The 27,303-nt window shown below is 44.2% G+C and overlaps 1 protein-coding gene across 1 annotated transcript in view; it reads right to left on the reverse strand.

Annotated features, from left to right (window-relative positions):
* The window catches only part of dnah7 (dynein, axonemal, heavy chain 7), a 304,502-nt gene that overhangs the window by 164,976 nt on the left and 112,223 nt on the right, over positions 1-27,303 (reverse strand). Inside the window, exons 19-20 of the mRNA XM_056288870.1 lie at positions 21,545-21,738; positions 4,990-5,188 (exon numbers count right to left, since the gene is read on the reverse strand). Of these exons, the coding sequence (XP_056144845.1) occupies positions 4,990-5,188; positions 21,545-21,738 (393 nt within the window). The remainder of the gene's footprint in view (positions 1-4,989; positions 5,189-21,544; positions 21,739-27,303) is intronic.

The raw sequence follows: 27,303 nt of genomic DNA on the forward strand, positions 1-27,303 counted from the left end.
TGGCATTACCTGGCGAGCCTCCGGTACCATGGACTCGCTGGCCACATAGTTTTGAAAATTACATCATAGCCTCAGGGCTCGACGATGTGAGCCAGGCTAGGAAGACGGCTCTGTTGTTACACTGCTTGGGAGCAGAGGGTCATCGTGTGCTCGGGACTCTGGGGAACGTCACAAACTTTGACGAAGCTGTGGGACTTCTAAACACCCATTTCGCTGCTCCACAGAGTGCCCTCCTTTGGCGATTTTTATTCCGTCAGTGACACCAACTGCCTGGTGAGTCTGCGCAGTAGTATGTAGCTAATTTGCGAGGGCTAGCTAGCTCATGCAAGCTTGGCGCGCTTCAAGACGAGATGGTTCGCGACCAGCTAATCGAACACACCAACAACGCAAAGGTGCGTGAGACTCTCCTGCTGAAAAAAGACGATCTGCTGCTGTCCAGAGCAATTACCATCACACTACAAGTTGAGAGAGCAGTTGAGTGTGCTGCTATGCTAAATACACAGCAAGTGGCCACCTCCAGTCAAGCTGCCAACAACTTCTCCCCCTACTCACGGCTGCCCATCGGGACGCAATCCAGCCAGAGCGAGGCGGGCGCCGACTCCGCTGAGGACATCCTGCAACTGCAAAGACAGCGTTCTCGGCCCCGCCCTCAACAGTCCTGTGGTAACTGTGGATCTCGGTCTCATGCTTCAAGGGCTCAGAACTGTCCTACCCGTGGCCAGACATGCCATAGCTGCGGTAAGCAAAATCACTTTGCCAACGTCTGTCGATCTTCCCCGGCTGGGTCAGAGAGCCACACCCCCCAGTCTTCAACCGCCATCATTCGCAAGGTGAGCTCTGGGCCAGTGTCATTCAAATCATGCACAGTCAACATTAATGATGTGTGCATCCCCCTGCTGTTGGACACCGGTGCGGGTGTGTCTCTCCTAAATGCTGATACCTACAGTCAATTTTTCGGTTCACTGCCACTGTCCGCACCCTCAGCTGTCCTCTGTGGGTATGGTGACTCCAAAATCGATCTGGTTGGCTCTCTCCAAGTGACTGTCCGCTATGGAACCAAGCTGGTGCCCAATGCAGTTTTTCATGTGGCACGCCGTGGGGCCAACCTGATGGGCCTGGACCTGTTCTCCGCTCTGGGGTTCTCCCTCTTAGACACAAGGGGGTAGCAATCCTGACTGTTGCCACGCCTTGGCAGCAGAAGTGGCCATCACTGTTTATGGGGCTGGGCTGCCTCTTCGCCTTCGCCCATCAACCTCTCCTCAACCCTGCTGTGAAACCTGTCATCCAACCACTGCGCCGCATCCCGTTGGCTCTCCGTGATGGGGTCTCTGCCGAGCTGCAACAACTGCTGGAAGCTGGCATCACTGAACTGGTGGACGCGTCACCTTGGGTCTCAAACCTCGTGGTGGCTAAGAAGAAGTCGAGGGGCCTGCGCGTCTGCGTCGATCTTCGTGCAGTAAATAAGGCAGTGGTCCATGATAAGCATCCACTGCCCACCTCAGAAGAACTCACTGCTCAGTTCTATGGCTCTGAGGTGTTCTCCAAGCTCGACCTCAGACAGGGGTATTTACAGGTGCCCCTCCACCCCAGCAGCCGAAACCTCACAGCCTTTGTGACAAATGCAGGAATGTTTCGCTACACCAGGATGCCTTTCGGTCTCAGCTCCGCCCCTAGCTGCTTCCAGAAAATTATGGTCTCCGTGCTGGCTGGCATACTGGGCATGGCCATTTATCTGGATGATATAGTGGTACACGGGCCCACCAGTGAAATCCACGACAAGCGCCTCAACATGGTCTTCGCAGCCCTGTCCAAGCACAAGCTAACTCTCAATGCTGAGTAATGTGTCCTCTCTGTGCCAGCCATCAAGTTCGTGGGGTTCCGGTTGTCAGCGAGCAGTGTAACTCCACTACAATCCAACGTGGACGCCATTCAGGCCATCCCTGAGCCCAGCTCGGCCGCCCAGGTCGCCTCCTTCCTGGGTATGACAGGCTACTACCTGAGGTTTCTTCCCCAGTACTCTGTGACCACAGCCCCCCTGCGCCAGCCGCTGCGTAAGGACGAGCTGTGGGTGTGGTCAAAGGCATGCAGTGATGCTGTGCGTGATCTCAAGACTCAACTGACTTCACCACCAGTATTGGCTCACTTCAACATCTCCAGCTCCACCTTTGTGACCTGTGACACGTCAGCCACAGCGATAGGGGCTGTGCTGTCTCAAACCCAAACAAGGTCCCAGAGGAGCTGGCTGCGTTCTCCCGAGTCAGACAGGAGCTCTCCTGCTGGAACGACACCTGCGTGGCACGTGGGTTTTGCACAGTGGTCCCAGCTGCTCTCCGTGCACGTGTTTTGAATATGGCGCATGAATGCCAACTGGCATTGTGAAACTGAAACAGCGCTGCCCATACCTGGTGTCGTGGCCGGGGATAGACAGAGATATTGAGGCTCTGGTGAAGGACTGTTCTGTCTGCCTTGTGAGTGGCAAGACTGGCCACCAGGCTCCCCCACCCCTGCAACCTCTCACCTGGCCCTCTCAGCCCTGGGAACACCTGCAGTTGGACATCTGTGGTGAGATTCATGGAGTTCCCCACCACCAATGCTTCCTGGTGGTCGCCTACGATCTACACTCAAAATGGCCTGAACTCACCACTTCCGGCACTGTGACCTCACAGGTCATCATCGACTTCCTGGACTCTCTCTTCTCTTGCTGGAGCCTCCCAAAGACCATCACCACTGACAACGGCCCTCAGCTGGTCTCTGCTGAGTTCACTGCTTATCTCGAAAACAAGGGCATCTGTCATATACGCACTGCGTATTACCACCCCCAACGCCAATGGCGGCGTTGAACGTTTTCACCAGTCACTGAAGAACGGCCTCAGAGCACACATGGCCCAAGGGTGCTCTTTCATGCAGGCCATCCGTCACACTCTGCTGCACTATCGGGCCACACAGCACTCGACCACAGGCGTCTCCCCAGCCTCTCTCATGTTAGGCCGGGAACTGTGCATGCCCCTTGACAGGTTCCGCCCCTCCACACCCCCGGCACCTCCGTCTGGGGTCAGAGCATCAGTCATTTGTCAGCAGACGCGGATGAAGCAACGGTTTGACCAGTCAAAACGAACCAGGGTGCCAGACATCAATGTGTCAGACTGGGTCAGGGTCCGCAGGCCCCACAGGAACAATAAAATGGCTTCATACTGGTCCTCTCCTCTCCAAAGTCACTCGTCAGCTGGGCCCAGCCACCTACCTCCTCAGCGATGGCACTCGGTGGCACTCCAGTCGTCTACGGAGGTGTCAGCTCTGCAACACACAACTGGTGACACAACCTTAGCCATTCCCTCAGCATGGCGAGACGCCCAGCGGCTTCATGCAGCTCCTATATGGGCCCCAGACATTCTTGGGCCTCAGCTTCCCCTGCCTTCCCCCTCCCCACCTCGGCCTGCCCAGCCTCAGGCCGCCTCGCAACCTGTTCGCACACGTTTACGCCCTGGCCACCTAGAGGACTTTGTGTCAACCTCTCATGTTTGAAATCCTGCCGGGGGGGGGGTGTTATGTCTGCACACGGGATCACCAGTGCTGCAATTAGTTAATGATAGCATCGTTCTATTGCGCCTTGATTGATGTGTGATGCCCAGTAGTTCTGTTATTGTTAAACCCTGCCGGGGGGGGGGGTGTTATGTCTGCACACATCGACAGCACTGCACTTGATTTGGTGCTGTTCTATTGTGCTGGGATCGATTGATGATGCCTGCGGGCTCTGGGTTGTTTGATCGGGTCTGCCTGTGATGCTGTGTCAGTCTAAATAAACAATGCAACGCAGAGGTTGTGTCGAGCGACAGCGCTGTGTCCTGACGTGATTTCTAAACACAATAGATCTCTCTGTACTTTGCTCCATTCATCTTTCCCTCGATCCTGACTAGTCTCCCAGTTCCTGCTGTTGAAAAACATCCTCACAGCATTATGCTGCCACTACCATGCTTCACTGTAGGGATGGTATTAGCAAGGTGATGAGAGGTGCCTGGTTTCCTCCACATGTGACGTTTGGCATTCAGGCCAAAGAGTTCAATTTTGGTTTCATCAGACCAGAGAATGTTGTTTCTCATGGTCTGAGAGTCCTTTAGGTGCTTTCTGGCAAACTCCAAGCGGGCTGTCATGTGCCTTTTACCGAGCAGAGGCTTCTGTCTGGCCACTCTACCATAAAGGCCTGATTGGTGGAGTGCTGCAGAGATGGTTGTCCTTCTGGAAGGTTCTCCCATCTCAACAGAGGAACGCTGGAGCTCTGTCAGAGTGACCATCGGGTTCTTGGTCACCTCCCTGACCAAGGCCCTTCTCCCCCGATTGCTCAGTTTGGCTGGGCGGCCAGCTCTAGGAAGAGTCCTGGTGGATCCAAACTTCTTCCATTTACAAATGATGGAGACCACTGTGCTCTTCGGGACCTTCAAGCTGTAGAAATTTTTTGGTACCCTTCCCCAGATCTGTGCCTCGATACAATCCTGTCTCGGAGGTCCACAGACAATTCCTTTGACTTCATGGCTTGGTTTCTGCTCTGACATGCACTGTCAACAATGGGACCTTATATAGACAGGTGTGTGCATTTCCAAATCATGTCCAATCAATTAAATTTACTACAGGTGGACTCCAATCAAGATGTAGAAACATCTCAAGGATGATCAGTGGAAACAGAATGAACTTGAGCTCAATTTTGAGTGTCAAAGCAAAGGGTGTGAATACTTATGTACATGCAATATTTCAGTTTTTTATTTTAAATAAATTTCTACAAAACCTTTTTCACTTTGTCATTATGGGGTATTGTGTGTAGATTGATGAGAAAAAAAAAGAATTTAATCCATTTTGGAATAAGGCTGTAACATAACAAAATGTGGGGAAAGCGAAGGGGTGTGAATACTTTCCGGATGCACTGTATATGCACAGATAGGTATACAGACAGATACACAAATAGGTACAAATATAGAAATAAAGATGTGTAAGCTATACCTTATGCAGTGATGCAATCATGCCATTCTCCAGCTCCAGAAGCCATTTCTCCACTTGGCCTCTGGCCTTGGAGGTAGATATGATGTTCAGCAAATGAACAACCTCACCCTCACTGCTCTTCATATGGGTTATATCCAGCACATCAGTGAACACTACACTAGCAATGCCTTCGAAGCACTTCTTCAGGTGGGGCTGGACCCTGGAGATATGAGGGAAAAGAGAGACAGTGGCAATAGAATATATGTAGAAGAGGTTGTATTGTCTGATATTTGTAATGTGTATGGTATAATGTCTATAGCATGTCTTCCATTGTCACTGTAAGTAACGTCCTGGAAAGGCAAGATGAACGTAATATGATTTGGTATTTAAACATGCTCTTATTCCCATTCTGAATAGTAATATGATCAGGGATGGTATCGTGTAGTAACACAAAGATGCATAAAAAGGGCAATAAATCAATAATCTTCCACTGGAAATAAATGTGAATTGAAACGTGAAAGCCCTGAAAAAACAAATCCCTAAATCTGGGTCCATGTCCATTACTAAAGACAGAAAACCCATCTCTGTCCTTCATTATGAAATACACAATGCAATGCCACAGTGGGATGATGAAGCTAAACTGCTTGTATAAAAAAAATCAATAGTGTCTACACTGAATGTTATTCACATATAGTGGCATATTTGCTGCGTGTTTTATCTCAACAGTTACTGATGCTTTTGTAGGTAGAGAACACAAAGGAGATGCCGATCTAATCTTCCAATAGCCATTATTATAATAGACTGTAGCTTCTCTTGGAAACTTCAAAACATGCTTAGCTAGAGGGATTTGTTAAACCATCTAAGGACTATACCCATGCAAAACACATTGGCCACAGAATATACTGAACCATTTAGAACAAAATAATTTTAGCAAGACATACATATTTTACCACAAGTTAAAGCATGAAATGGCATGGACTGAATAAAGCTAAGTTGCTTAAAAGAAAATATTGGCTGGATAATTGCATGAGCTTAATGATTAAATTCAATGCTGACAACTATCTAAGAATTAAAATGGCTGGCATTGCCAGATAATCAATACAGTAGCACTATCATGCTTAAAATGGCATTAAAGGCCAATCATTCCACTGCAGATTGGGCATCTCGCTACCAACACCTCTTTTCACCACAAGAGACCCCCTTTTATTACAATAGCACTTGACTCATGGCCTGGCCTCTAAAACCAAGCTACCCTGTCCTCCATTTCCACACTGTCTTCCATCCCAGAAAATCGCTTCTTTACAGAGGAGCTAACAACTGAACATGTCTATGATGAAAACCCCCGGGTAAAGGAAGGATGAAGAAGCGAATGAAGACAGAAATGTGAGAAAGGGGGAAAAGAAAATGTCTGGAGCTCCTATATCTGGACTAGTATTCATTATTAACCAAATACCCTGGGTGAGATGAGACAAAGGTTGCTTATCAGCAGGGCCCTTGCTTCTGGGGGATCCACTGTAGAGGTAAAGTAGGCCAGGGAATTGTGCACGCAAAAAGAAAAGCTAGTATAATTAAATTCCTACAGTTAGCACAGGATTTTCAAGGGAAATCTAAGCTCTAAGGAAATTCTCCCGCTCTCTTTTGTGCCAATTCATATTATCATAAGCAAAAAAAAAAATATGGCTTAGGTTTTTTGTTTCTGATTCGCTGCACATAGCTGTGACACAGGTGATTACTTAACTGTCATAAATCTACAGATCTATTAAAAACCTTTATCATTTCTACAAAGAAGGGCATTTCATTATCAAGTTTTGTTCAAATTTGAAAATTGTTTACGACAATGTAGCATTTGACTCTTGAAGTATGTAGTAGGCCATAACAATGCCAGTTATTTTTTTCCAATGCATCTTCGAATTCATGGCTTGTTCATTTGTAAAGCCAAACACCAACCTGTTTTATGTCAACTGATATCCCCCCCCCCCTTTTCCTCCCAAATTGTATCCGGCCAATTACCCCACTCTTCCGAGCCATCCCGTTCGCTGCTCCACCCCCTCTGCCGATCCAGGGAGGGCTGCAGACTACCACATGCCTCCTGCGATACATGTGGAGTCGCCAGCCGCTTCTTTTCACCTGACAGTGAGGAGTTTCGCCAGGGGGATGTAGCATGTGATGTCAACTGATAATTCAAAAAACTCACCTTATGCTACAGCAATACCAAGTGTATGACAGTTGTATCAATGCCAATGTTATTAGATGAATTTACAAGCAATAACTTCAGCAGCATACAGCAACTATTATAGCACATCTTGTCCCCAAGGGCAATAGAAGGGAGGTGTCACAAGCAATCAATTTGGTAGGCCTCACGATTGGTCTACTAATGCCTGTCTCAGTTGATTTGAACACTTAAGATCTTGAGTATGCCAAAACTTGTCAACAGAGAACACTCTTCAGGTCATCAAGAGAAGCCTCTTCAATCTAACATCATCAAAACCTTAAGTAAGGAGTAATCCACTGCAAGCTGTGCATTAAAGGATTTCAACACGATATTTGGAGGCAAAGAACCATTCTGCAGTGTGTGTTAAAATCCTTTAACACACACTCCAAGGTGTGTGTTAAAATCCTTTAACACACCTTGGAGTGGATTATCCCAAATACCACAGTCACTTGCCAAAAAATTAAAATAAAGCATTCGTTTATTTTTGTTGAACATCTTGGATTCAGAATTAAAAGGTAATGAAGCAAAAGTTAGCAGCCAAACTAACTTTGAATGTTCACTGTGCTATAGTTTCTATGGTTACATAGCAAATTTGTGGCCAGTGCATGAATTTAGAACAGTGGTTGCACTTTCGCTGAACTACATGTGCATTATATAAGTTTAATGCACATCCTCCAACCAGTCAGAAACCAGTATTCTCTGTGACCATGGTAGAAACTAAAATATTAAATTCCAAACTTTATCCTCTTTTTACTGCCATATAAATGGAGTTTACATTTTAGGAACTACATAATTTCCAATTAAACTCCATAACAACTTTTGGTTTTGGCCCAATTCCATTTCTATCTCTGGCCTCACTACAATCCTGAAGATTTTTATGCAAACAAATGCTATTTTTGATACTTTCTACTGCTGTCGTATTTAAGACAACAGCTAATCCACAAATATCCATATCTTTCACTCTTTAATATTTGCTTATTTCAATGTTACTCTTGGATAGGATTTTCCTGAAAAAAAAGTATGTATCACATTGGGCTTGACAGCTCAATCATAACAGCCAAATGAAGAAGAATAAGACAGGTAGCAAAATTCATATGGCTAACAAGCAGATATGGCAGACCAAACTTGATGACTTTTACTAACAGATAATATCAGGTTCAACCATGTTTTTTGTGTGGTGGTGCCTACAAAACAGCATGGATGACTCCATTTCATTTTGATTGGATCTCTGAGATTGGACTGTGCAAGAAGCAATGTAATTATGTGTATCACCATAGGTGTTGTTAAATTAAACAACAACAATTGTCTTCGGGATTGTAGCCCCCTCCCCAACTGTACTTGGCCAATTACCTTACGCTTCACGTCCGGCTTCCCACCCGCAGACACGGCCAATTGTATCTGTAGAGACACCTGACCAAGCCAGAGGTAACATGGGGATTCGAACCGCCGACCCCCGTGTTGGTAGGCAACAGAATAGACCACTACGCTACTCGGGTGCCAGGATTGTAGCTTTAAAGGGATACTCCAATGCAAAACAATATTAAACTAATTTAATATTGTGTGTAAAACCACATTATCTCTCTATTATTGGCTCCCTAATGCAATGGCAGGAAATAATTGTTACAGAAAATAAACATTGATATTGGTCAAGGTGTAGTATGTCAGTTTGACGTATACCTCTACCTTTCACTGATTTGAAGAACAACAACGAGCAATATGGTTGATTTTACAGCTACCTCTCCCTAAAGATGAAAGGGGAGCAGACTAAGTAATTCTATATCATCCTTCAACTGAGAGAAACTCCTAGCTTGCTCCTATTAGCAGACATTGCTAATTTGAAAGTAATGGCTTCAAATAAATTTCAGGATTATAAATTAGATAAGGACACATTTCATTAGATTTTATTGAAGTCAGATATTGAAGGATACCGTTTTGAGCCCAAATAAACCTTGGAGGAGGAGGTAAGCAAAGACATGAGTCAGCAACTCTGGGTCCTCCTGGAAACCACCACAGGGCAACTCTGTGAGAATGACGACTGGTTGTGTCCGTTTTGAAATTGTACCACAATGCCAACCAAAATGGAAAGTGTTAGCTCTAATGACTGGGACCGGGCACAGTTCTTTCATTCATTGGTGGAGCAAGTAATGAACGAGGAGGAGTAAGTGTGCAACACTTCACACCCTGGTTTTTACGTCCTCGTACAGTGGCTTCAGAAAGTATTTGGACCCCTTCACATTTTGCATATTTTATTGTGGATAAATTGCCATTTTTGCCCATCAAACGATACTGAATAAACCATAATGATAACGTGAAAACATGTTTTTAAAATGTTTTGCAAATTTTAAAAAAAATCGAAAACTCATTTATATACACTACCGTTCAAAAGTTTGGGATCACCCAAACAATTTTGTGTTTTCCATGAAAAGTCACACTTATTCACCACCATGTGTTGTGAAATGAATAGAAAATAGAGTCAAGACATTGACAAGGTTAGAAATAATGATTTGTATTTGAAATAAGATTTTTTTTACATCAAACTTTGCTTTCGTCAAAGAATCCTCCATTTGCAGCAATTACAGCATAGCAGACCTTTGGCATTCTAGCTGTTAATTTGTTGAGGTAATCTGGAGAAATTGCACCCCACGCTTCCAGAAGCAGCTCCCACAAGTTGGATTGGTTGGATGGGCACTTCTTGCGTACCATACGGTCAAGCTGCTCCCACAACAGCTCAATGGGGTTCAGATCTGGTGACTGCGCTGGCCACGCCATTACCGATAGAATACCAGCTGCCTGCTTCTGCTCTAAATAGTTCTTGCACAATTTGGAGGTGTGTTTAGGGTCATTGTCCTGTTGTAGGATGAAATTGGCTCCAATCAAGCGCTGTCCACTGGGTATGGCATGGCGTTGCAAAATGGAGTGATAGCCTTCCTTATTCAGAATCCCTTTTACCCTGTACAAATCTCCCACCTTACCAGCACCAAAGCAACCCCAGACCATCACATTACCTCCACCATGCTTAACAGATGGCGTCAGGCATTCTTCCAGCATCTTTTCATTTGTTCTGCGTCTCACAAACGTTCTTCTTTGTGATCCAAACACCTCAAACTTGGATTCATCCGTCCACAACACTTTTTTCCAGTCTTCCTCTGTCCAATGTCTGTGTTCTTTTGCCCATCTTAATCTTTTTCTTTTATTGGTCAGTCTCAGATATGGCTTTTTCTTTGCCACTCTGCCCTGAAGCCCAGAATCCCGCAGCCGCCTCTTCACTGTAGATGTTGACACTGGTGTTTTGCGGGTACTATTTAATGAAGATGCCAGTTGGGGACCTGTGAGGCGTCTGTTTCTCAAACTAGAGACTCTAATGTACTTATCTTCTTGCTCAGTTGTGCAACGCGGCCTCCCACTTCTTTTTCTACTCTGGTTAGAGCCTGTTTGTGCTGTCCTCTGAAGGGAGTAGTACACACCGGTGTAGGAAATCTTCAATTTCTTAGCAATTTCTCGCATGGAATAGCCTTCATTTCTAAGAACAAGAATAGACTGTCGAGTTTCAGATGAAAGTTCTCTTTTTCTGGCCATTTTGAGCGTTTAATTGACCCCACAAATGTGATGCTCCAGAAACTCAATCTGCTCAAAGGAAGGTCAGTTTTGTAGCTTCTGTAACGAGCTAAACTGTTTTCAGATGTGTGAATATGATTGCACAAGGGTTTTCTAATCATCAATTAGCCTTCTGAGCCAATGAGCAAACACATTGTACCATTAGAACACTGGAGTGATAGTTGCTTGAAATGGGCCTCTATACACCTATGTAGATATTGCACCAAAAACCAGACATTTGCAGCTAGAATAGTCATTTACCACATTAGCAATGTATAGAGTGTATTTCTTTAACGTTAAGACTAGTTTAAAGTTATCTTCATTGAACAGTACAGTGCTTTTCCTTCAAAAATATGGACATTTCAATGTGATCCCAAACTTTTGAACGGTAGTGTAAATATTCAGACTCTTAATTCAGTACTTTGTAGCCCCTTATTACAGCTTCAATTACAGCTTTTTTTCCCCACTTCCAGTGTCTGCGCGAATTCACGTTTGCATCAGCCTCACCCAGTACTATCCATGCAGTGTCTTTGTCCATGTCTGCGTCTAAGTTTTGTCTTCGTTTGATGGCTGGGAGAGCTGGCACTGGATCGGCTGAGAGAGTGAGGCATGCTAAGATAACTGCTAGCCCATGCAGACCGGCAGTTCTGATAACACTGAGGGCGGTCTGGCGGCAGCTTCACCTGGCATTGACCGGTGTTTTTGATGTCATCATGAGGAGTGCGGGGAGGTGTGTCAGGGTGTCTGGCTGGGGGAGCTGGCGCTGGATTGGCTGGGAGAGCTTGGTCTGCTTCATCCGGTGGGCCCGGGGACCACGGCCTCTGCCTGGAGCTGCACCCGAGGAGGAAACGCTGAGGGCAGTCTGACAGGACACGGAAGCAGAGTGGGCTAAGCTAACTGCTAACCCATGCAGATCAGCGGTTCCGACATTCATTCTGGCTGGCGTTCATTCCCTTGGAAAATGATTTTTTTGCATGTGTTGGTTTGGGTATGTGTGTTCTTGTAGTTTTTGGATGTGCTTTTGTCTTTGTATCGTACTGCTGTGGTCTGGGGGAAACGGCATTTCGTTTCATTTCATGTACACAACTAAGTGAAATGACAAATAAAGTGTTCTTGATTCCTGAAGTCTTGTTTCACACTGGCCAAAAAACCCGCAAAAAATCCGATAATGTCCGCCTTTGGTCAATGTAAAAAGGTGGATGTTAGTGGGGTTTTCTGGCCAGTGTGAAAGGGGTATTGGGTAGGTCTCTAAAAGCTTTGCACACCTGGATTAATAATAATAATGCATGTTGTCCATGCTTCTCCATGGAAAATGACAGACTCTGAACACGGTAGCCCTGATTCAACATGACACATACGAGGAGGGTCCAGAGATAGCGGGCGACATGAACAGCCTGCGAGGAAACACAACTGATTCACCTCCGGACACCGAACAATCTCACTCCACCTCACTCCAACCCAGGCCTTCTGACAGGGAAAATCTCACTCCAACTCACTCCAACCCAGGCCTTCTGATGGGGAAAATCTCACTCCACCTCACTCCAATGTTGCCCAAAGTGAGCAGGAGCTACTTCTCTGGGCCAAACTGGTGACAATGCTGTGCAAAACCATAGTACTGCCATGACTTTCAGTCGTCTTCTGTGATAATTACTTCACCAGTTTCAACTTAATCCAGAACCTGCACTAAGCACTGGGTGTCAACTGCATCGGCACTGTCTGTCGGTCATCAAGGGAGCTCCACTGGTGCGGTTTTGACGAAGAGCTGATGAAGAAAGGGCATGGAGCTTTTGATTACAGATCTTCTAAAGGGGGTTGTCGTGGTGAAATGGTTTGACAACAAATGTGTCAAACTTCTAAGCAGTGCCTGTGGGGTTGAGCCTCTTTCGACTGTAAATCAGTGGAGCAAAGAGGCCAAGGCGAAGATTTCCATCCCATGCCCCTCACTCATTCATGCTTACAATGAGCACATGGGCAGGATTGATCTTTCAGACATGTTGGTCCACCTATACAAGAGCCCAGCCAAGCCAAGGCGATGGTACTTTCCCCTCTTCGGATACATCCTTGACCTGTCCATCTCCAATTCCTGGCTGGTCTACAAGAGGGACTGTGCCCTGCTGAATGAGAAACATATGCCTCTCAAAAGGTTTCACCTGGTGATCACCAACAGTGTGAAGCAAGTCAACAAGCCAGCCAAGGTTTCGTCTGGTGGTCACCCACAGTTTGAAGCAAGTCAACAAGCCAGCCCAAGTTGGAAGACCATCCTCCTCCTCACCAACACCCATGTTGTCTCAGAAGAGACACTACACCCAGACACTACATAAAACCAGCAACAACAGGATCAATACAAACTACATGGATCCAGCAACAACAGGATCAATACAAACACATACAGACCCAATAATGGTCAAACATCAACACCACTGAGATCACTGCTGCCATCAACAAGACCAACAACTGGAAGGCACCAGGGATAGACACAATTGCCAACTTCTGGATCAAGAACCTGCCCAAGCATCCATGAAGACCTCACATGGGCCTACAATGATATCATCAATAATCCAAAGAAATGTCCCATATGGTCCACATGGGGAACCACGTACCTTCTCCCAAAGACAGAGGAGACACGGAACCCAGAGAATTACAGACTCATCACCTGCTTACCAACAATGTACAAGATCATCACCTCCATCATCACAAAGAGGACCTATAGCTTCCTCGACAAAAAAAACTTGTTACCAGCAGAACAGAAGGGATGTAAGAAAGGTAGCTATGGATCCAAGGACCAGCTACTCATCAATAAAGCCATATTGCAAGAGGTCAAATTGAAGAAAAAGAACTTGTCAACAGCATGGATTGACTACAGGAAGGCATTTGACAGCATGTCACACTCCTGGATAGAGAAGAGCCTCAAGAGCTACAGAGTCTGCCCAACAACTGTCAAGTTCATTATGGAGAGCATGAAGACCTGGAAGACCACCCTGAATCTCCATCATGCAGAGGGGTCGTTAACATCGAGACCGATCAACATCAGAAGCGGAATCTTCCAAGGGGACTCACCATCACCACTGCTCTTTTAGCTTGCACTAGCGCCACTCAGCAATCTACTGAACAACAGCAGCTATGGGTACAAATCACAGAATGGCAAACTGACCCACCTGTTCTACGTTGACGACCTCAAGATGTTTACCAAGGACGACAATCAGCAGAAGGGTCTAGTCACCATCGTCAAGACCTTCAGCGACAATATCAAGATGGAATTCGGAATCGACAAGTGTGCCAAAACCACTTTCAAGAAAGGAAGACTTACCAAGACCGCAGACTTAGACCTTGACATTGACACCATAATCAAAGAGCTAGACCAAGATAGCACATACAAGTACCTAGGAGTGAACAAATGAGACAGCATACATTACTCAACCATGTAGGAGAAGATCCAGAATGAGTGCCACAGGAGTGTGTATGGTACTGAAGAGTGAACTCAATGTGGCTAACAGAATTGAAGCTATCAACACCCTAGCAATACCTGTAGTGACGTACACCCTCACATCATCAATTGGAAACTGAACGGCATCAAGACACTAGACACCAAGACAAGAAAGATGCTGACCATGGAGAAGATGCACCACCCAGAAGCAGACGTCGACAGGCTGTACCTACCAAGAGCTTCAGGAGGACGAGGCCTAGTCCAACTCGAACTGAACTTCAAGACTACAACTATCGGGCTGGATGCATACCTGACAAAAACAGATGACCCACTCCTTCGAATAGTAAAACATCAGATCTACTCCATCAATAAAGAAGCTGCACAATTCAAGAAAGACCATGATGTCCCAGAAACTCCATCAACAGAAAATGAGGCAAATACCTACGCCAAACGAGTGACGCAGAAGGCAAAACACCATGGCCAGCAGCAACTGCAAAAAAACTCGGAGGACAAAGCAATGTACGGGAAGTACCCAAAAAGAATTAAAGACGCAGACGTGGACCAACAAAAGACACACCAGTGGCTGAGGAGCACCGGGCTGAAAGCAGAGACAGAGGGCCTGATAATCGCTGCACAAGACCAGAGCCTGGCAACCAGATCCTATCACCATCACATCATCAAAGATGGATCAGACCCAAAATGCAGAATCTGTGAAATGTACAAAGAAACCATTGACCACATTGTCTCAGGTTTCCTGGAACTGGCAAAGATCGAGTACATATACAGGCACAACAAGGCAGCAGCATACCTGCACTGGACGATCTGCAGGAGTTACAAAATCAAGACGACTGAGAAGTGGTACGAACATCAGCCAAAAACGGTCACTGAAAACAATGATGTCACCATCCTCTGGGACATGCCCATCCACGCAGACAGAGAGATAAAAGCCAACAAGCCCAACATCGTTATCAAGGACAAGAAGCAAAAGAGGTGCATACTCATCGACATGGCAATACCATCAAAAAAAAACAAAAAAACACCTCAGTTAAAGTCACAGAGAAGCTGACCAAATACAAAGACCTGGAGATTGAAATCAACAGGATGTGGAGAATGAAGACTGAAACAACACCAGTGGTAATCGGAGCTCTAGGACTCATGAAGAAAGGAATGGAAAATTTCACCAACCGTATCCCAGGCAACATCAACATCTGTGCAGTCCAGAAGATTGTCCTACAGGGAACAGCCCACATATTATGACAAGTACTGTCAATCATGTAACATCTGCCCTATAGTGCCTCAGGTCCATAGTTTGGACCCGGCTCTACAGGATGTAAAACAGGAAACGTGAAATAAATGATGATGATAATAATAATAATAATAACTTTTGTATTTATATAGTGCTTTTCTAGGCACTGAAAGCACTTCACATTGAAGGGGGTAACTCACTTCAACCCACCTGGGTGATGCAAATCAGCCATTTTGTGCCAGAATGCTCACCACACATCAGCTTGAGGTGCAGAGGAGGAATCATTGAGCCAATTACATGGGGGAACAATTAGGTGGCCAGGTGGAGACAGCCAAGTTGGGAATTTTGCCAGGACACTGGGGAGCCCCCTACTCTTTGCAATAAGTGCCGGAATGATGGCGTTGAGCTGAAGTCCACAAACAGGATCCTTGCATATGTTAGTGGGCAGTCAAGATGTTGCAGGTTGTAGTGCAGTCCCATGTTGACTGCATGATCCACTGAACTGTCTGCCTGGTGGGCAAACTGCAGGGGGTCCAGAAGGTTTCCTCTGATGTTCTTCAGGTGGGCCAACACCAGTTGTTCAAATATCTTCATGACCACAGATGTCAGAGCAACAATCATTCAGTCCAGTGATGGAGGGTTTCTTTGGGACCGGGATGATGATGGATTGTTTGAAGCAGGAGGGGACTTCACACAGCTCCATTGATATGTTGAAGATCTGTGTGAAGACTGGAGCTAGTTGGTCAGCACAGACTTTAAAACAGGATGGGGAGACACCATCTGGACCCAGTGCTTTCCTGGTTTTGTGTCTCTGGAAAGCTGGCTCACATCCTATATCTTGAGTGCAACCTGAGTATCAGGGGGGAGAGTAGGGGCATTGCCAGAGGTGTGATTGGGGCTGTTGTTGGGCTGGAGTGGGTGGGAGGTGTAGATTTGTCTCAAACCTGCAATAGAAGACATTCAGGTTGTCAGGCAAGTCTTTGTTTGCCTCAGCATGGGGGATGGTCTTCTATAGTTTGTTATGTCTTGCAGGCCCCTCCACACTGACACAGGGTCATAAGCTGAGAACCTGTTTTTCAGCTTTTCAGTGTAGCTCCTTATAGCCACCCTGATCTCCATTGTCAGGGAATTTCTGACCTGCTTGTACAGAGCTCTATTCCCACTGCTGTAGGGATCCTGCTTGGTCTCCCACAGTTGTCTTAGTTTGGCTGTGAACCATGGCTTGTTATTGTTGTATGTGCAGAAGGTCTTGGTAGGCACACACACGTCTTCACAAAACCTGATGTAATATGTCACATTGTCAGTTAGTTCATCCAGGTTGCCAGTTGCAGCTGCAAATACACTCCAATCGGTGCAGTCAAAACAGTCCTGCAGTTCCTGCTTTGCTTCGCTGGTCTATTTCTTCACTGTTTTAAACACAGGCTTTGCAGATTTTCGTTTCTGCCTGTAAATTGGAATAAGATTAACCAAACAGTGAACAGAGTGCCCCAAAGCTGCCCGGGGGACAGAACAATATGCATCTTTAAGCATTGTGTAGCAGTCGTCCAATGTGTTATTTTCACTGGTGGGACAATTAGCATGCTGTCTGTATTTTGGTAGTTCGTGATTTAATTTTGCTCTGTTAAAGTTGCCAAGGATTACGAAAAGTGAGTCTGTATGTTTTTGTTCCAAGCTGGTAATTTAGTCAGCCAGGGTTTCCAGTACGCCATTGATGCTGGCCTGGGGTGGGATGTAAACACCGACCAGGATGAAGGTTGAAAGCTCCCATGGTGAATAAAATGGCTTGCAGGGCGTCCGAGTACCGTATCAGTCTATACCGTTGCCTACCAACACAGGAATCTACAGTTCAAATCCCCGTGTTACCTCCGGCTTGGTCTGGCATCTCTACAGACACAATTGGCCGTGTCTGCGGGAGGGAAGCTGAATGTAGGTATGTGTCCTGGTCGCTGCACTAGCGCCTCCTCTGGTCGGTCGGGGCGCGATCCTCCCACATGCTACATCCCCCTGGTAAAACTCCTCCTCTGTCAGGTGAAAAGAAGTGGCTGGCGACTCCACATGTATTGGAGGAGATATGTTGTAGTCTGCAGCCCTCCCCAGATCGGCAGAGGGGGTGGAGCAGCAACTGGGATGGCTCGGAAGAGTGGGGTAACTGGCCGGATACAATTGGGGAGAACAAGGGGGAAAAATCCAACCCCCTAAAAAAGGAAAAAAATGGCTTACAGTTTATGAACAATGACTCCATGTTCGGGTCGCAGTATTTACTTAACACTGTGACATCTGTACACCAACATTCACTGATGTAGAAGCAAATTCCTCCGCTGTTGGGGGTGGATTTGCTGAGCCAGGTTTCAGTGAAACACAGGGCAGCAGAACGTGCAAAGTCTTTGTTCATCCCTTTAAGGAAAAGCAGCTCGTCCATTTTGTTGGGCATTGAGCAGAGATCCGCTAGGTGAATTGCTGGGAGTGCAGAGTGAAATCCCCGCTGTCTGAGTCTCACTAGTCCCACAGAGAGCTGTTGTTCATCCAACAAAGATCTCCAGAAAACTTTCTGGGTCTGTGAAAACTGGTGAAAAACTATCTGGAGTTAACTGCCTAATGTTAAGCAGTTCTTCTCTTGTGAAAGTAATAGTAATAATAATAATAATAATAATTTACTAAGCACCGTTCTGCCGACGAGATTATACCGTATAGATTATGACTAATGACTACTGTAATCCGTTCTCTTCTCACATCTTTCTCTCTCTCTGAATGATGTCTTCTCCTTTCTCCTGTGTGAATGGTGTCACGTGAGTCTCCTCTGTGTGCACATGCCGTTGGTCCTCCTCCCAGGTCTCTTTGGTGACAGTGGTCACCACATGGACACTGCTTGGCATTCCCCTTATCACATTTTTCTTTTATATATCTTATAAATCCATATAATTTTGTTATCCTGTTTCAATGTTATATTCTCACTAAAATGTGTGACTATTTCTTTTTTTACATGATGATGCTGGTTGCGTGGCCTGGATCCTGGCTTTTCCGGTGGCGTCTGGACACTGTTTGGCATCTTGCACATCATATTCTTCATAAATTTTATAATTCCATTATAATTAGGTTATCCTCCTTCAGTGTTGTATTCTATAAATTGTGTAAACACAACATCTATTGCACATTGTCTGTCTTGGGAGAGAGATCCCTCTGTTACCCTCCCTGAGGTTTCTTCCTATTTTTTCTCCCCGTTAAAGGGTTTTTTTTTTTTTAGGGAGTTGTTCCTTATCTGATGTGAGGGTCTAAAGATAGGATGTTGTGTTGCTGTAAAGCCCCTTGAGGCAAATTTGGAATTTGTGATATTGGGCTATACAAATAAAATTGACTTGACTTAACAATAATAATAATCATTACATTTATATAGTACTTTTCTAGACACCCAAAGCACTTCACATCGAAGGGGGTAACTCACCTCAACCTCCACCAATGTGTAGCACCCACCTGAGTGATGCACAGCAGCCATTTTGTGCCAGAACACTCACCACACATCAGCTTGAGGTGGAGAGAGAGATCACTGAGCCAATTACATGGGGGATGATTAGGTGGCCAGATGGAGAGAGTCAGGTTGGGAATTTTGCCAGACACCGGGGAACCCCCTACTCTTTGCGATAAGTGCCATGGGATCTTTATTGACCACTGTGAGTCAGGACCTCAGCTCAACGTCTCATCCGAAGGATGGCATCTCCTACAGCACAGTGTCCCTGTCACTACACTGGGGGATTGGGATTTGATATTTGTTGTTTTTATTAGGACCAGAGGGAAGACTGCCCCCTACTGGCCCACCAACACCACTTCCAGCAGCAACTCAGATTTCACAGGAGGTCTTCCATCCAAGTACTAGCCAAGCCCATAACTGCTTAGCTTCCGTCATTTGGTGAAGCCAAGGTACATGTTGGTATGGCTGCCAGCAATCATGTTGGTATTGGGCGATTTCAACCACGTTAGCTTAAGGAGAGCACTGCCAACATATAGAGAGCAGATTTTGACAACTACCAGGAGTAAGAAAATCCTTGATCAGTGTTTCTTATTAGACTTCACTCTGACACTGTAGCTAAATATACTAAAAAGCAGCCGTCTATTAGCTGCTCACCATTGATGACCTATGAGTTTCTAGACTTTTTCTGCAATAAGATTGATGGGATCAAAAACAAAATTAGCTCTTTAACTCCAGCTACTCCTGGAGATCCTGTCTTACCAAATGCATATCTACACAATGAATCACTGATAGTCCCTGTTATTACAATTTTTGAGAATATATCTCTTGATACTTTGACTATGCTCATGTCAGCCTCTAAACCAACTACTTGTCTACTTGCCCCTTTACCAGCAAAAAATGTTTAAAGACTGCTGGCCTTTCCTGGGAACTACAATGCTGGACATTGTTAATGTATCACTTACTACTGGCACTGTTCCCAGCAGTTTTAAGAGTTTTTTCAAGTAATTGGGTTTGAATAACCAGGCACACAGATAATAAACAAAAACAAAAACAGTACTAGAGCGCTTTACCGAGGCTGCCATTCCCGGCACTGGAGCTTTTAAAGGATCAGGCCAGAACGGTTAGTATCACTTATTCAATTGAGCAGCATGGCTCAGGAGTTAGAGCAGGTCGGAAGGTCACTGGTTCGATCCTCGACTCCTCCAGAGAGTGAGCTGAAGTCTGGTAGACTAGAAAAGCGCTACATAAATGCAGTCCATTTACCATTCAATCAGTTGAAACTCTGTAAATAAAATGTCTGTCTAGAAGAGGGCTAATAATAGAGGCTATCCTCTTCTCCTTATATATGCTTCCTCTGGGTCATTTGTTTAGTCACTTTCAAGACCTGTCATACCACTGTTATGCCGATGATACTCAGATCTATTTCTCTGCCAAACCCAATTAACTGTCCTCCCTCCATGATTGCTTAGCTGCCACCAAAAGACTGGATGTTCCTTAATTTCCTCCATCTAAACCCCAACAAAACTGAAGTTCTCTTAATTGGTCCTGAGAACTTTGCCACTGTAGTTGATCAGTTTATTGGTCCACTTCATTCAAACATCAAACCACCACTAAAAAGCTTGGTATCATCTTTGACCAGAATATGTCTTTTGATCACCATGTTACTAAGCTTGTCCAATCCTGTTTTCTTCAGCTGCAAAATATTGCAAAAATCAGAAATATTTTTTCTTTTAAGGATATCAAAAAATTAAGTCTCTCCTGTCTAGATTACCGTAACTCCCTCTACTCTGGCCTCAACCAAGCTACTTTAAATTGTCTACAGTTGGTTCAGAATGCAACTGCTAGACTACTAACCAGAACTAGCCGTAGGTTCCATAATACCCCTATCCGTGCATCCCTCCATTGGCTTCCAATAAAATTCAGAATAACCTATAAGATCTTATTGATTACATTTAAAGCACTGCATGGTCTTGCCCCCAGTTATATTTCTGATCTTCTCATTCCTCATTCTACTTCCCAACCACTCCGATCCTCAAACCTCGGTCTTTTATTCATTCCTCAGTCCAACTGCAAAACAAAAGGTGACCGTGCCTTTGCAGTTTTAGCCCCAAGCCTTTGGAATAATCTCCCCCAATCCATTAGATTCACTGAATCTTTGGACTGTTTTAAGCGGCTTCTAAAAACCCATCTTTTCAGGCAAGTCTTTTTTTTATAGATTCCCAGCCCTGACTTCTGTTTTGTTCCTTTTTAGCTTGGTTTGTTACTCTCAATGCCATGTTTTTATATTCATTCTATTTATTTTATGTATTTATTCATATTTTGGGTATGGAGTGTATAGCACTTTGCAACTGTATGTTTTTTAAAAGTGCTATATAAATAAAATTTTACTTGCTTGCTAAAGTATATCAAAGGTACCAAAGAGGGTCCCACTTAGCAGGGCCAAGAGGGTTGGCAATGTACAACTATTGCAACTATCGCATGGGTCCAGCTAGCCTTGTTAATATCTGTATCCAGAAAAAATTATCATACCATGGGCAATGGTTTAGCTGACTTTTTCAAATATAATCTTATTAGATTTGACATTTTCAAACCTTACTTATGCCAATTCTGTGTATCCTTATTTTTGGTTCTGTTTACCTGGTGGGGTCTTTGGTCTCAGAGAGGATCTCCAGCAGCTCGTCATTGGAGAGGAAGAAGAAGCGTGGGAAATAGAGGCGCTTTTTCTCCAGGTAGTCATTAAGACCTTTTAGGATCATCTCTAGAAACATATTGGACTTCTTTAGCTTCTCCAGCATCTTGTCAATGGCCACCACCACCAGAACATGTTTGTCCTACCACAGACACAGAATGTACATTATATCAACATCATATTTTGGTAAAACACTAGTTTTGGTAGAAACAGGAATTTCCCAAAAGCAAATAATCAAGAATTGGACACTTTCTTGCACATGTTTTGCACATCCCTTGTTTTTCATCCCAACATTCCTTATATTTTGAAGACTAGCTTGTCCAAAAAGTATAATGCATACACATATATCCGTTATCTTCAGTGAACACCAAGTTAGAGGGCGCCAAGATTTGTTCCTGTCTTAATACCAAGTCCAGTTTCCAGTTTCACTGCCTATTCCAGTCCCAAATGACTTCTTAAATAAATTCCTGAATACTGTCTGGCCATATAATGGTCAAATGGTTGGTAAAGTCATCCACCTACAAGAGAGTCCAGGTTCAATCTTCTGTGCTGCTATATTTGTCAAATTGTCTTTGAGCAAAATCCCACTATACCCGCTCCCAGGGAACAAAGCTAATCGGCTGATACACCATGCCAAACCAGAGGTGGAAAAAGAGAATTTCTGCTTGAAGGATATATAAACTGTTTCACAAAAAAGACAAAATCTAAAACATTGGCCTTGTACAATTTTGTTTATCAAGGGTGTATAAGACAAGAAGATGAATTTTCGTTATTTCTGTATTTTCTGAGCAGCAGGGGAATGCTGAAGCTGACTGGATGAAAATTTAACAGAGCCATGTCCCTTTATCCATTAACAAAATTTTCTCCATTTCACGAGATTCACTGTCCCCTTGTCACACAACCGCCAGGTCAAATCTAGACGACAGGGCAGAAATAGGGTGTTCTCCTGAGGCCCGTCTAGCACCTATGATACCTTCAATTCTGATCTCATCTGTCCACTAATTCAGTGTAGCCTCTGGACTTTCCCCCAGGGAGAACCTAAATAAAAAGTCTATCTAATCTTTCAAGGTTAGAAGAGAAAATGCATGAGCACGCTCACATGAGGACGCTGGGAATTGTAAAATGAAGCACTTGGCTTCAGAGGCAGTCAGACATCCTTCTCCCTGGATGAAAGATAAAATAGGAAGGAGCATAACTCATGACTAGGCCAGAGCTGAGGTGAGAGAAGTACATGCCTCCCCCCCACCTCTTATCACTGACAACTCCTCATAGGAATGGAATGCTAGGATGAGGTCTACATACTGATAAAGGGAGTAGTCATTTATTTTAGTTAGGACAAGCTCTATTGAGGATAAACACTCACCTGCATTTATTTTATTTTTTTGCACAATCATTTATTTGGTCTTCCGTGAAACCTCACTTATTTATTCATTTATTCGTTGTTTATACTTGCTTAATGCTTAATAATCAATACTAAAGGCTGCCAAAATCATAGGATGTGACCTTCTCCCCTTGGACTCCCTCTTCACCACATGACAGCCAACCGGGCTAGCAAGATCATCAATGACCCCTACCACCCAGCTAACTACCTCTTTACACTCATGTCATCAGGAAGACGCTACAGGTCAGTCAGTTCAATAAACAACCGTTTCAGAGACAGTTTATCCCCACTGTAATGAGAGTTCTCAACTCCATCCCCTCCTAACCATGACCCCTGACTATGCTATTGTTGTTGTGTGTATTCCATAAGTATGTATTTATGTTGGGAAGTTGGGTATGTTAACACAGAGCCACCATGCTGTACTGTAAACAAATACCACCAACATGGTTGTGTGGCAATAAAGTTTCTTGAATCAAATTCAGGGCCTTGGGGTGGGTGGGGAGCACAGAGCTGGAGGAAGGAGGAAACTCTGGCCAGACTGCTAGTTCATCTCATGCCCATGCATGCATGTATGCACGTGTGCACACACACACACACACACACGCACACAATCCGTACCTATGGGAAATTTAAAGTCTCCACCAACCATCCGTACCTATGGGAAATTTGAAGTCTCCAATTCACCTGAATTCCCCAGAAAAACATGCAAACTCCAGACAGAAGTACTGAAGTGGAACTCGGGACCCTCACGGCATGAGGTAACAATACTAACCACTAACAAGTCATGCTGATCTACTTGAAACTTCAAACTGAAACTGCTTAAAGACCTCAATGTTGACAATGTAGCTTACAGTCAAAAATATGTCTACAGAAGCTTTTTTTTGGGGTTTCTGGGTAGGGTAGGCAATACAGACATTCTACAGTACCCATTGCTCTAGAAAGAACTACAATCAATACCGTCCATATAGCAACAAAGGAGGGGATGTGTTGGATTGCTTTGACCTGCCACAATTTCTGCTTTGTATCCTGTAAAGGCTATAGTCCAAAGAGGTGAGGCTCCGCATCAGAAAGTCACTTTTTAATCTCTCTCTGCCCTTCTACAAAGTATGCTGTGGTCCCATATAGACCACCTAGAGAAAGGATCATCATGTTTTTTCCACTCTTGATTGCTATTGATTCCTTATTACGTGTGGTGACTGAAGTGGTAGCAGTGGCCATAAATGAATTGATGACCCAAGCCAATGTGTCTTTTTTTCTCCCTCTGGGCTCAACTTAAAAAACAAATGACAAAGGAGTGATAATACCCAGCCACTCCTTGCTAAGCATTTCTTGAAACACCCATTGCAACCATGAAAATGTGCCATTTGGGAAATGCTAATGACCAACAAGGGAGGACTCCATTCTGAGAGATAAAACCCCTTTTTGATTGGGTTTTATAAGGCAATAGTCCCCTTTATGTAGATGAGAAACAGGCTACTGTAGCTGACTCCAAGATAAAACGCTAAGTCAAATCATCAATCTCATTAGGCAAACCTAGGGAGGTTTATACATACAGAGGCTGATTTGGTGGTTGAATCGGCAAAAGCTGCTTTTATCTCTCTTTTGGATGAATCTCCCCTGGATGAATACAAACAATCATACATCCTACTTGGCTGTGGGTGGCTGAGTGATTCATGATGAATTTGCAGCTTTTCACAGATTTCATCCAAATTGTGAGTTTGGCCCATCCTTCAGGAAGACAATGTAATAAGAGGGCTATTTTTATATTCAGCCAGCCAGCAAGAGCTATTCATGAGCACAGTGAATGGATAACAATGTGCTAATTCATGTATTATGTGTGATAATGTAGTTTTTATGAGTCAAACAGATGGACGGCTTCATTTGGGGAGAATGAATTGTCCTCGACTGAGTAAACAGGGTTGCAGTCTATCTTGGGGAAAACATATGGTCAAAAATTGTTTTTCTCATTTTTACCTTGACACCAACACACACTGAAAAATGTGGACATGTATTTGTCATGTCCAAATGCAGACCAGAACATACTGTACCAAAAGCTCAGTAACACCAGTTCTTACCACAACACCCATCCTGATAATTACTGTGTATTCATCTGTGTGTGTGTGTGTGTAAATGTGCTTAAGTGTGAGCAACCTCTTCCATCTTTGTGACTATTCTGTCCATGATCATTCTTTCAATTAAAACAAAGTTGGACCCCATTCTTAAGGAATGCATTAAAAAAAATCTCCAAAAGCCAATGTCTTCTCCTCCCCTCTGCCTATTAGAGGGCATAAGAGTTGTTGTTGTTCAGGGCACGGGATGCTGGAGTGATTAAAAGGAAACAGGTTCAAGGAAGCATATCCTTTCAATTAATTTTGCCTTGGGTTATTCTTTATCTCTGATTCTGTAGACATGAGAGGATAATTGATACATTAATGTATCTAGTAAATGACTGGAGAAAAATGAAGTTGAGACATGGAGGCAGTCAGGTCCCAAGCAAACAATGGATCTTGAGCAGCTCCCAGTGGTTAGTTTGATGATGACATCCATCATACTCTATCAGTTTATGTGTGAGCTGTACAGTTCTGCTGCTTGTTATGAGGCTTTTTGGAATAAATGACTCCAATTAAACACACTGTGGATCTTTCCTATGAACAAAGCTCAGCGTTTTCGTTTGTTTTTTTTTTTAAATCCGGGAATAAATCTGTGTTTAAACCGATCTGCTCCTTTTAAAAAATCTGGGTATTTTTCTGTGAAAATAATCCATGGAAACATAAAATCTGGGTGAAAATAAGCTTAAACCAATCTGCTCCTTTTAAAAAAACTCGGGTATTTTTCGGGAAAATCAGTAAAAACCGAAAACGCTGAGCCTTGACTATGAACAAGGTGATGCCATGTATTATGTATGGTTTGTTATACTTTGATGCAAACCTATGGGCATATTAGAATGGACTGCAGTTTTCTTATCTGTAACTAATCTGTGTCATTAGTTTAAGGCATTACAAAATTACAGTAGTTTACATAATAAATTATCATAGAATAATTGCATATCTGTGGTACTGAAGTATCTTTCATCTCAATAGTAAGGATGTCTTTCCGAAAAAAGAAAAAAAAACCGTGAAATACATTTACATGCAAAACAAAGCAGTAAAACAAAAGTGCCTTACACCATTGACATGATGATATATCCCAGTGTTAATCGTCATTACACTGTCTAATTGAACAACTGAGATAAACACCTTAGCCATAATTGCATAGTACTTTGGCACAAATGCCTTTAAGTACAGGATGTAGAAGTGTAAAACAGTAAATAAGTGAACAATATTCTGTCCCTTTTTTACATCTGTGTACACGAAGCCACACCAATACTCAAGCACACACAAACACACATGAAAACAGACAAAGTGACAAAGACACTCAGACATGAACATACACACACACACACACACACCTCATTTTGCCACACATACACAGGGTCGCATCAAACATTTGCACCAAAATGTAACATCACACCCCTGGCTGACACACGTATCAGCATAGATAGCACAAGGGTGTTACGTGGAGCTTCTCTGTCCCTTGGCAACCTCATTTTCTTTGTGGCTCGGCATGGCCCCCTTCCTTCCAGACAAAATCCATAATTTCTATTTGATGGTGCAGTCAGGCCAGGCTTTCTGGAGGACACTGCCTGATATTGATGTGTCTCATTTCAGGTCTACTGAGGACGCCAATTACCCTTTGGATAGTCTTTGGGGGTGCTTTGGGAGTGAAGGCTCTCGCTCTCTCTCACTCGCCATTTTGCTTTCTTTCTTTCTCTTTCTTGCTCTCTCTGCTCTCTATCTTTTCTATCTCTGTCTCTTTTTCCCTGTGTTCTTTCGTTTTCCTTTAATATGTGTGCAATTGTGTGTTTTTATGTGTGCACTCATAAGGTCCCACCTGTTCAAGTTAGAGCTGTCATCGAAACTAGAGCTGTGTGATGGATGGGACGCAAAATCTGGTTATTATGGACAACCCAGTATTTTAATAAGCACCATCGCCTCTTAGCAAGTGTGTGCGTGCGCACACACACACACACACACACACACACACACACACACACACACACACACACACACACACACACACACACACACAATCCAGCCTACACATCAGCATTAACAGCTCCCAACAAATGTACAAACACACACACAGACACACATATTCAATTTTGCTGTAAATATCATTCAAATGCATGCTTCAGTTGCCTACTCTGCCTAAGAAGTAACTTTAACTTCATCTCTGTTGCTGGTTTTCTTGTTCTCTTTTAGATTATCTATCACTTTACTTAAATTA

Source organism: Lampris incognitus, chromosome 11 (assembly GCF_029633865.1).
Source record: "Lampris incognitus isolate fLamInc1 chromosome 11, fLamInc1.hap2, whole genome shotgun sequence".
Lineage (NCBI taxonomy): Eukaryota > Metazoa > Chordata > Actinopteri > Lampriformes > Lampridae > Lampris > Lampris incognitus.